The sequence below is a fragment of the Perca flavescens genome, chromosome 11 (assembly GCF_004354835.1).
Source record: "Perca flavescens isolate YP-PL-M2 chromosome 11, PFLA_1.0, whole genome shotgun sequence".
NCBI classification, from domain to species: domain Eukaryota; kingdom Metazoa; phylum Chordata; class Actinopteri; order Perciformes; family Percidae; genus Perca; species Perca flavescens.
The window spans coordinates 18,145,531-18,157,543 of NC_041341.1; the positions used below are offsets into that span (position 1 = coordinate 18,145,531).

Here is a 12,013-nt window from a genome sequence, read left to right on the forward strand (position 1 = left end):
TCTGCCTGATGTGTTTATGACCTGAGACCTTACAGTTTATTTGAAAGTGTAGCTACTGCATGGGCTCGTTTCACTTTTTACAAGCTTACCACTTCCTGTCCTCCCACATATATTCAAAGTCCACTCTGCACATGTGTGTATTTCAATATGTCATGACATAACACATTTGACGATGTGCACACACATGCACGTGTATTGTCTTGGTAATTTAATTCTGCAATACACGCTTACAGAGACACTTATTTACACAGATGTAAGTCATCCTTAATGCAAAACTGAGACACATAGTTATCAAGGATATTAACATGGGTGGAGCTAAAGCCCCCAAAATATGATTGGCCCCTCTGGTGTCCCCCAATCAATTGTGCTAGAGTGCTGTCAATCTGACAACTGTGATTTCCATTGGATCAGAGTACATTTGGTCATTTGGCTGCATGTTCTGCCAATTTCCCCAGCCCTTCTCACATGACCAATAAATGTTTCCATGATGACTATGTAAAATTCTGATACCAGCACTGGAATTGTTTTTTAAAAATTGGCAGATGGAGCCTATAAAGAAAGTGTATTGCATTCTGTCCTACTAAGTGAAACTAATAATAAATGTGATGTTTTATTTAGCAGAATTACATTATGTTCTATCCTATCCAATATTTCCTATATTTCCAAGCAGATTTTCTATGCTGTATTCTGATAAAATGCAGAGTTATTAAAGTGGTTTTGTCACTTATTGTCAGGGCTGGGGATCACCTTTGTAAAGTGCACAGACACATAATTTTAACCATAACATGTGAGTATGGATGTACTAGATCATCTTTGATGGTACTATAGCAAAAGGGTTTTTTATTTCTTGCTGGTTTCAATGCAACCAGTAGATGGTGTAAGTGTAAGATGACATTACCCATAGTAGACTAAGTGCATGTTCTTGCTCAGTGGTAGGTGAATCACCTAGACTGCTACAACAGCGCCCTCCAGTGTGTTTTACCACAAACTGTGTATGAATAAATGGTTGTGTCTGGGTTTAGTGAATACACAGTAGGCTACAGTGTAAATTATAATCTCAAATATCTGATATTTGGAAAATGATCAACACTTTCAGTAGTGAATCATGTTAGTTTTGAGTTGCCTTTTGAAACTTTCCAATACTGCATTTTGCATATTACAGAAATATCTCTGAATGATCATTACATCCATAAAGGTATATTTGCCTACTCTTAACAAAGATGTAGTTTGTAAAGTAAACTTGACTTTCCACTAAGTTGAGAAAAGGTCAGTGACTTCCTCATATTCAACATCAAGAACATTTGCACAATCATGCAAATGAGACAAACAAGAGCAAACATGCAAACATTACACTTTGATAGGGCCACAGATACAGTATACTCACCCCCTGTAATATCTAGCAATGCAGATAGTTTCATAACATGCAGATGTTTTGTGATATCTTCTGCTAAGACTACAAAAATTTGCATCTTTCAGTTGCTTCTTCTGTCTTGACAACTTCTGGCATCACCGCCAACAGTTTTTATCGCGACAATTTATTTTGTAAAAATTGCTGGACTATGTTCTTTGCATTTTTTGTGTGTGTGTGTGTGTGTGTGTGTGTGTTTATTCAGATGAACTAACCCTTGTATTTGAGGTTTTCCGCTACAACATTAATGTTAATGCATGCACATTAATGTTGTGTGGTGTTAGAAACAATCATGCACAGGAAATCAAGATGTCACACAAATAGGCTATTGTGTGTGTGCTCTCTCTCTCTCTCTCTCTCTCTCTCTCTCTCTCTCTCTCTCTCTCTCTCTCTCTCTCTCTCTCTCTCTCTCTCTCTCTCTGGCCTGTGTGCTCTCAGATACAGCAGCAGAGAGATCAGTGAGATCAGTGTCTACTGCAGTGTCAAGCAAGCTTAGGGTTGCGCCCAAGCACTGGTACTTTCCACCTGCTAACAATTACATTGGGATCATTCAAAATTCTGTGGGCACATCATGGGAAACTGCACTTCTGGGTAAGTAATCATCCTTTCGATGCACATAGAGGGCACTTGCACATGCCACAAAACAATTTTTCAGCAGCGGATAATTACGCTCTGAAGCTTTCCTGAAAGTGCTGCATACTGTATATACAGAAAACTTTCAAACAAGAGTGCACAATTTAGTAGAAAATATGGGCAAGACCATTTAAACAATGTTGCATTTGGCCCCATGCCAAGCAGCTTCTGCATTTGCTTCAGTAAGGAAATAGTGCTTACAGGATAAGAACAGACTCAGTTCCAGCCAGCGTCAAACATAAAGAATCGGCAGTGCAGTACAGCGTATTACAGTGTGCATTTGTTATAACATGATGTGAGATATTGACCTAGAAGCCTGCAAAGTTCTATAAGTTCAAGCGTGGTTTATAGACAGTTGGTCATGGACAGATGTGGGTTGCGTACAGTGTTTCCTGTTGAAGTGCACGTTGTCATCTGTTAAGCTGTCAAGGAAACACTGCTGTGGGGTAAAACCTACACCTCTTAAAAAGCTGTTGCCAAAATTATTTAATGTTTGGTATGATGTTTCATGATAGTGTATGATGTAAAAGACATTATTACCTGCTAAGTCGAAGTCGATTAACATTTTCAGTCATTTTATTTATCACACACTAATGGGTTTTATTTTTCTGTTAAATGCTCTGGATGATTGTGTCCTTATTGTGGTCTCTTCATTTCAATTTGTTCTACTGACAGGATAAAGAAGAAAAGGAAAGGTAGAACTACACGTATAATGGCATTTATAGTATATTTGTAATGTATAGTTTTTGCTTATTTTAAAATATTTGCATTTTCTTTTTCAGGGAATTCTGCACCAGATGGACAAAGCAGCACAGATAACAAGGTAGACCTGCCCATATCAATGTTGGGTCTATTTTTGTTGAGCATAAATTTTCATAGTTATCAGTTCCAGCTTTTCATAGGACATCAGTGTGTTCCCTGTGCTTTTATGATAGCCTTGTCAGAGGTGTTGCCTTTAGATTTACATACTGGGTCGACATTAGTGTGAGCCCTCTGCTGTAAATGAAACAGTGAGGCTGTTTATTTCATCTGCAGGAAGTCATAACCACTACCCACATAAATAAAACATGCTTGTAGCAGCAGCATTGTATAAAACAAGTATAATTAATAATGTTGAAGAATGACATCAACTCTGTGTATTATCTCATGACAGCCTAACGAGGATGTAACGTATGCCTCTATAGACCACAGCTCCGCCAGAGGAACAAGTAGAACCAGAGCTACAACTGACGATGATTGTGACTATGCTACGGTTCATGTCCCAGCAGCCCTTCAACCTGAAACAGTGTCTCAGTGCTCATCTAAAGACGAATGTGCAGACGATTATGTGCTCATGGGGTAAAGTGAAACGAGAAGTTGATTCTGGCTATTGCAAGATGCAGAACTCGTAGATAATATCACAAACAGGAGAACGTTTCTGTTAATTAAATCTTGATCTTCAATGAAGACACTGTGATAAAATGAAGAAAAAAAAACATTCACAGTAAACCGCAGCTGGTTGTGGAGCTCCCCAAGATGTTTTGCCTCACCTTTGAGGTAACCTTAAGGCTGACCACAACTGTGGAGTCCCTTCCCCGAGAAGACAAAGTTGCGTCCCATTTGACCTCTTTACAGAAGGAAGTAGAAGTTGTAGTTCTTCAGTCTGAAATTAAGTGTCATGACATTAGCACATTATCTGGAATCAGTTAGTCAGAGTACACTGGAGCTTCTCACATACACCATAATAGTTACACCATGACCTGAATGACACTCTCATATTATAGCATATTTAACATAATTTTGTTGGCATACACTTTTGTTTGCAGTAAAATGTGTCAACCAAATTGGTGTAGTAGGTGTATGTGTATGATAGAAATAGATTCCTGAAACGTTGTGGCATTAGCACAATATCTGGAAGTAGTAGACTAAGTGCAATGAAACTTCACTGTCCCAAACTTATACATCATTTTTTACCCACTCATGTAAGATATTTTATTGGTTTTGAACATCTCCAAAACAGTGAACCCAGAAGCTTCTGACAAACAATTGTTAGTTACAACATGATGTGAATGACTGAGCATCCATGTTAAAGCCACCATCCATTGTTTTTTTGTTTTTTTTAATTGCTCTTCAAAATTGGTGTATTCGGTGTGTTACTTTCATTTTTCAAGGAGTGTGTGTGTGCTATAAAAGTGGGAGATATTTTTATTGATACAAAGTTAACACTTTGTTTATTATTCTATTGTATTGCTCAACTGCATCACTAAAAACATTTCCAAGAAGTCATGGCAATATCTTTGATTTAAGGTCGAAACTTCAGCGATTGCTACATTTCAGAGAGGAAATTGTTCACCAAAATTGTGTAAAACTAAAAGATGCCATGCGCGGTATGTCCTGTGGACAGCAGTGCATTGTCAGTTTCTTTTTCTCTTCAACCTAATGATCAGTGTAGGTTGATGCCTACAGTTTAATATCAAAATCCAAACAGAAAGTCTAGACCCTGGCTGTTGATTAGGGGACTGTGGATTTTCTCCCCATTACTTACACTGGAAGCACATAAGGTGGGCATCTCCTAATTATTAGGAGGAACTGTTAAAGCAAGCAAAGCATGTTCCAATGTACATATTGGCACCTGAAAATTGTTTTAACACAGACTGTTAGCATTATCCTAACACGGACAGTGATACAGTGCATAATCATGATGGTGGTCTCTGTTCTAAGCTCCACCAGATGGCAGCACAGACATTTTTTCCAGTTGCCATTTCACAACCTCTTGATCAGTTTCTTCAGAAATGGGTATACACTCATAAGAGTACTGAACCAAAATCCAAAACTCACCATCTATTTTAAATGGTCCAGTGCTGATAATCATCATACAGGTGACAAATGTATCAGTTTGCTGCATGTCTACAAAGGAAATCATCTTGACATTTATTCTTTTTAAATATCAGGCCTAACCACAGCAGGAAATCAATGTGATGTGTAGATAACAGACTTCTTTTTACACTTTGTCCAAAATCCATTTAAAACAACATCACGTACTTGTTTACTTGTTCTTGTGTAGGCTACTATTTTTAATGTTCTTTATAATTTTGTAGAGCTTCGCCACAATGAAACCAATGTGTTCAGATGTGCGTTTAATTTAAACAGATACATAATTATACATTAAGACATTACATGGATACTTAACATTATATTGTCCACATCATCTTAAGGCAATTTTACACCTGTTATTTCAGACTTTTACTGGTTTTCCTTAGCAAGAATCCATTAAAAGGTGAGCATTAAAAGTTCTGTAGTCTTGGCGTGCTAATTCCGGCTGAAGTCGGGATTTTTTACAATTCAGCGGTTCTTTGCATTTGTAGTTTATTATTAATATTATCCATGACACCTACACCCAGTGGGCTGCATGCTGTGCATTAAAGCGCTACTGTGTGAGACGTACATCCCCTGTTCCATCAGTCAAGAGTTTTGTTTGGGCAGAATAAAACTTAGAGGCTTCCCTCTCTTATCGGAAGTCTTTCATCTCATTCTCTATCTTTACTATTTCACCCTTTTTCAGTTTCACAGCCTTCAGTTTCACAGCCTTCAGAGTATGATGCATGGTTTTATGTGAACAAATCTGCAGATGAGCAATAGATGGAGTTCACACGTTGAACATAGCTGGCGTAAGGCTCCACTTCCTCCACATCTCCTGTCTGTAAAAATTAGAGAGGTGTCGTGAACAAAGTTTAACAGTGTACAATATTAGTAAAACACACAAACCTATAAACTGCAGACATACAGAAAGATTTCCTACCGGTGGAGATTTAGATGGTGAAGTTTCCGTCTGCTGGCATCGCCTGGAGAAAGATAGATGTCCAAACCAACTCAGTGATTCAACAAAATAGCTTGCAAGCAGTCACTGTAATTCAGTTATTATCTTCATAATATGAAAAGTCTTACCTCAGTGTTTTGAGTTTCTTATGTGCAAATAATAAAAATCCTGCCAAAAGCATGATTACAGCAACAATAAGGATGCACAGCCAAGGAATGTAACCTGCAGTGAGAGAGTGGAGATTAAAGGTTTGTTAATAATCTGCTGGATGTTAACACAACACATTACATCTATTAACACATTTCTAACTACCACTATAATGTAGTCAACATGAATCAAAAAAACATAGAATGACGTATTGCTTCTGCACTAAACCCACAGCTTAAATATTTTCTCATATATATATATATATAAATATATGTTATCCGCTCTGCAAAAGCCTGACCTTTTTTTAACAGGTTTATTGGTGTCAAAATCCTTAACCCTTTCCAGTACGGGTGCCTGATGGCACAGCTCAGGTTTTCTTTATCCATTCCCTCGAGCAGCTCCAGGCGACTTTCTACTGTAAAAAATCCATGTGAGCTGGCAGTTTCCACAGACGATGAGTTTCCTGGTTGACTCCAGCTGATGCTGGCAGCAGGTTTTCCTCCTTCAGCTTTGCACACTGCCACCATCTTGTTGTCCTTAAACTCAAACCAGGCTGACAGGCTACTGGGACCAACTGAGCCAGGGAAGACCAAACAGAAGAAATGAGACTCACCAAATACTTCAGCTTTCTGTACTTCAACCAAATCACTTACACATTGTAGTACCTAACCATGTAAATAGCAGTAAATTTGCTTAGCTAAATTTTAAATTGACTATAAAATAAAACTGTTATGGCCGGTGCATTATGGACTATAGATGGAAATTAGCCCTTGGGCTAAAATCTGGCATTTTTACGTGTACTGTTGTACATGTTCATCAAATGTGCATTGTCCTGAAAATAATAAAAATAAATTAATCAGAGTACAGAGACATTGTGTAGAAAGGCATATTGCTTTTGATGTTTTTTAAACGTTACTTTTTCAGAGTAATAGCAAAAAAGGAAATTCCATTAGGCTATTGGTCCAATTTTGCAGTGGAAAGAGGTTAAGTAGCCTAATAAATATTTCAAAATCTGGGCAAGTAAAACAGAAATTGCTGTCTTATAAAATGTTTTGTGAGTGACATGGGTGAACCGAGCCTTTAAGAAATTAACTTTATTGATTACCTTGAAATCATCTATCCTTGTGATGAGAAAAGTCCTACCTGTGATGTTCACATGGATGAGATAATTGTCGTTTCCTCCTGTGTAAACTGACTCACACTTGTAGACCCCCACGTCGTTATTGGAAAAGTTTGGGATGTGCAGGTATGACTTAGCACTGGTTGTGTTTCGTAGTGACTTTCCATCATTGCAGAGGTCATCGCTTAGGCCTTCATTACTATACCCTATCCTACACTCTTTGTTTTTTAATTTTATAGTCCAGGTAACAAACATCATCTCGTTCCATGTCTTATTGCTGCAATCCAGGTTAACTTCACTCCCCAGGTTGAAGGCTAAATTTCTGACAACTGGAAAAAAAGAATGGAAGGAAGAAAAGTTGCATTTTTAATGCACATAATGGTGTAATGATTGTGCTGATTACATAGTTTGGGTTTATTCTTATGAATATAAAACAATATACAAAGTACGCATTTCCTAATATAGTCTACATCTACATCTACATGGGACGTGGATGAGCACAAAAAATAAAACACTATTACTAACACAATATAACTTCAGTCATGATGCATCACATAGGATACAACAGTTATACAATAAATCACTAGTAGTATCAAATAGTTACTGAGAACAACAATGCAATTTATTTATTTTGTATTTTAAGAGCTACTGAATGACAAAGGTTTGGTAATTACTTTTTCAAAGTGGGCAAACATTTGGTAAAGCCTCTTGATATTTCATAATTACGTTAAAAAAACTTAAAATTATAACTAAACCTTTCTTCTCTAGAAATAAGTTGTTTCAAAATGTTTTCAACTCTTTCAAGTCATTTCAACTGAAAAAATCTGAAATCTGGATTCATATTGAAAGGAATGATAAAAATGTATATTGTCATGTTTCTGTGCTTTCACTATAGTCTTAGTAGTCTTAGTCTTATTTATTATGTTACTCATACTGCAAAATAGTTGGAGAGAAAAGAGGTGAAAAGAGTTTACCAAAACCTTCAGGAGAAGAAGTGCTGGAGTTCACAGAGATACTTTGATTAGTTCCTGAGAGAGCTGGAGGTAGATGTGAGGAACAAGTTAGTAAAAACTGCTTTTTTCAGTCAGAAAGCAGCAGTTAGTAATTAATTTGGAAGTGTTCAATCAGCAGAGCAACAATCAAAGTGTTAATCTGTTATTGGTTATTTAATTAGTTAACCAACTGCAGCAGGGCTAAATCACAGACACAAACATGTACTACAAGTATTTACTGTAAAAACAGAAAATGTAGCTGGGGGAAGGAAAACCTGAACATATAAAACAGGCAAATGTTATTGTCATGATCTCCCCCATTTGCCTGTCTACACTGCAGAATAAGCTAGCACAGTTAGTATTGCTCTTCAGAGAAATTAATTTGGAAATTTCCGGTTTCATTGACTGACTTTTGCTGTGGTGTGTTATGGGGGTCTGAGACTTGTTTACGTCTGACAGATGTAAGCAAACAAGCATGCATGAGGTGGGATGGCAAAACCACAGATCTCATGTCTCCTCTAGCTTTCAGAGACCACACAGCGGAGAAAAGCTGCATCAGAGCGTTTCCCTGATCTGAAATCATGCTTTCCACGGAACAAGTGGCAGCGTGCTGCTCGTTCGTTCACAAAATATGGGGTAAACCTTTCATACATGTGTTACGGAAGATGTTCCTCCATTATCAGCTTCTGCATTACCCCACCTCCGGGGATTGTTCTTTCCACTGACTGTACACTGAGTCACAACACAGACAATTTACTGTAACAGATATCTTTGTGCAATCTCACAATACATACCACATATTTACATAATTATAAAGTACCACAAATGACACATTCCTACAGTAAAAAAAAATCTCAACCATCTGTAGTTGTAGTAACATATATAATGTTGCTCAGTATATATTAAGAAAATAACTTACAAATTCATCTTCATGGAGGTTTTGTACACCTCTGAAAAAGCCTCTCTGTATCTTAAAGCTGTAAATGTTAAGCGCTTAAACCAAATGCAAGTAAAATGTCTTAATGTTCAAACCTGGATCCTGGCTCCATGCTTCAGACAACGAGAAGATGATCGCGGCACAGATCATCATATCCTTCATCTCTAGTTGTCTTCGGGATCCTCCGTTAACGGTCAACCACAGAGTCTCTCACACCAGTAAGAAACACATCAGGTCTTCAACTAAATCCAGTAACATCAAACTGAATTGCGTGGTTTTGCCTGGGCTATCACGCATTTACCCTAATTTGTGAATTTCACTTTCTCTATTTAAGCCCAATGAGCTCAGGGTTTGATTAAAGCAGGTTCCCCATCCAGACAAACTGAATATCCTTGACACCCCTCATAATAAAGAAATATAAAGGACATGTGACTAACTAATCCCTCCCTCCTTCTTTCTCTTCCCCTCTCTCCAAACTGCTTTCCACCCCAAGCATCTGCATTTTCCTCCCACACAGGATGACATCTGACAAGACAAGAAGATACCCGTTTCCTTTCACATGATCACCCGCAGTATATGTATGTGTGTGTGTGTGTGTGTGTGTGTGTGTGTGTGTGTGTGTGTGTGTGTGAACACTCCAAGCTAGACATCATTATAAAGCAGATGCGTTAGGCACAGTCACAGTATGTATTTGTATCATTCATAAAGCCTTAACCCAACATGGCTTTGACTGCCTTACTTTATATGAATACCTATGTAAAACTAATAAAATGTAATTCAACAGCCCTGCAATAAATCCTACCTTCTCATGTAGCATGTAACATGTGTAACATTCAGGTTTTGTTTGAACTAAGACAGCTAAGTGTTAATCCTTTACATGTTGGAGGCTGTAGTTTGTGGTGCTGTTAAACTGTATTGCATTATACTGAGAGGTTTTTCTAGTCAATCTAGACAAAATAACACCTTTAGCATATGACACATAAAATGTAACCGCAGCACAAACTATACAGCCTCCAAAGTTACAGTTGAATAAACACTTTTCTAAAAAAAAAAGTTTAATCAAAACACATTCTAACCTTCCTAAAAAGTAGGATTATACGTTTTAGATAATAAACTGTTCACCAAGTTAGAGTTATTATGGAGAATGAATCTTTCTTGCTGAGTAAGTGTAATTGGTTTTGGTCTCATATCTGCTTGTGTAAGAACATCTTCCTCTACAATGGTTAGCCAATGCAGAGTTGCTTACATGTGCTGTTTATGGAGCATTAATGTGGGTGTAGGAGTTACTACGGACTCCATCCCCAGTTTGCAGATCAGAGATTAACTGACAACAGGCATTATGGTGTCTATGTGGTTATGATCTGCAAGCTCTATGCGGAATTTGTGGTTCATGAGTACATCTTGCAAGACGTCCTGATATTAACTGCATCATATTAGAGCAGAAAGGGCGGATGAACAATAATAACTCCGATTACCCTTCTCTTGTGTCTGCTCTGCCCATGTATTATACAGCAAAACTGTAAAAATGCTGAGTACCGGTTGCAACTTGTGAAAGGTACATAAAATCTTCTGGTTAAACACTGATATAAATCCACCCCCACAGCTAGAACACTTTGACTTATTTGTATGTCCTCATAAAATCTACAGCTGTTAAATAGTAGGATTTCAAAGAGACATAAATGTGAGGAAGTAATATTTGCAGTAATTCTTGCTTTTACCAGGCACAAGGCCGTTCTCCTTTTTCTAAGCTCTATTATCAGACAGTGTTTATTTAATATATATAGCAGAAGTTCAGCTGACTGTGAGCTGGCATACTTGGCACTAAAAATAAACTAAAAGCTTTTCCACACACTTGCAAAACCTTCCAGCTATGAAGTAATGTTGCTTTGGTCAGCTGTGTTCCTCAAATCCAACAGAGCTTAAAACACACGAACAAAACAAAAATCTTAAAAAGTTGATAGATTAGGAACTTTGAAGAGAAAAATACTCTCTGTGTCATCTTGTGTGCGTGTGTGTTTCTGTGTGCACTGTTTCCCTTTGATAACACAGACTTCCTGTTGATGTCAAAATCAACCTTTTTTGCTACCCAAAAATTTGCTCAGAAGGGTAAAGACAAAACTGAGATGTATGAAGGAAAAAAAATAAACATGTCCTCTGAAAATTAATATAGGCAAAAGAAATACTGAAGAATACTGTAGAAATAGATGAGGCCTATACTTAAAGTAAGAAGTGACTGTTGAACATTTGTGAAAATAAATCAAATAACTGTAATTTTACCATTAAAACCATAGACCATATTTTAAATTTGTATCTCATCATTTTAAATTTGTATCTCATCATTTTGACTTTTTATCAAATGTATGACTTTTTATCTCATAATTTCAACTTTTATCTCATAATTCAGACTTTTTATCTCATATGTTTTACTTTTAATCCTATAATTATTGACTTTTATCCTATAATTTTGACTTTTTTCATCTCATAATTATAACGTTTTATCTCACATACCATGGGGATACTTTAATTATCAAGTTTTCATCTATTTTTTTTTTACTGGCAAAAATGGGCTTCCATAAAATACTACTGTTATTTCAGAAAATAACAAGTAGAACATAACATAAGAAAACATTTTGCAGCATTGCACTAAAATATTGTGACTCTGCAAATGATAAATGTCAACTAGATGTACAAATACAATAGAAAAACTAATTATATTTTATTTTACTGCACTAGGGTTACTACAATTACAATTACACTTCAATAAAGTAAAAGCAAATACCATTAAAAGTAACAGCAAATTATGAAGGGGGGGGAAGAACCATCCTTGCGAGGAACCGTTGGTTCCGGGAGGATGTTTCCGTTCTATGTTTCTATGAAATCGTGTTTTTTTACCCGTCAGTTTGGTACTGACAATGGCTTTTAATACTACGATACCCATGAGCCTCAGCCACAAGGCTCAGCCACCGTTGCGAGGCCGAAG

General features: G+C 37.0%; 1 protein-coding gene across 3 annotated transcripts; it reads right to left on the bottom strand.

The window, feature by feature from the left end:
* Positions 1-5,140: 5,140 nt before the first annotated feature.
* si:ch211-214p13.9 (cell surface glycoprotein CD200 receptor 1-A) lies at positions 5,141-9,519 on the bottom strand. Of its 3 annotated transcripts, none has more exons than XM_028592022.1 (7): positions 9,129-9,519; positions 8,085-8,141; positions 7,128-7,433; positions 6,283-6,558; positions 5,966-6,059; positions 5,820-5,862; positions 5,141-5,718 (listed from the first exon to the last, which is right to left on the bottom strand). In XM_028592022.1, exons 1-7 carry the CDS (start codon positions 9,193-9,195, stop codon positions 5,629-5,631), a joined length of 933 nt encoding a protein of 310 aa, XP_028447823.1. In that variant the 5' UTR covers positions 9,196-9,519; the 3' UTR covers positions 5,141-5,628. The 3 variants fall into 3 exon arrangements, with proteins under 3 accessions (XP_028447823.1, XP_028447822.1, XP_028447824.1); XM_028592021.1 differs by having other exon boundaries at positions 8,079-8,141; XM_028592023.1 differs by lacking the exon at positions 8,085-8,141.
* Positions 9,520-12,013: the final 2,494 nt, after the last annotated feature.

Bases quoted from the DNA above. Each gene is read 5' to 3' on its own strand.
- si:ch211-214p13.9 (XM_028592021.1), bottom strand. From the start codon at position 9,195: ATGAAGGATATGATGATCTGTGCCGCGATCATCTTCTCGTTGTCTGAA. The intron at 8,142-9,128 runs GTTTGAACATTA...ATCTACCTCCAG, and splicing joins AGCATGGAGCCAGGATCCAG to CTCTCTCAGGAACTAATCAA. The intron at 7,434-8,078 runs GTAAACTCTTTT...CTTTTTTTCCAG, and splicing joins TTCTTCTCCTGAAGGTTTTG to TTGTCAGAAATTTAGCCTTC.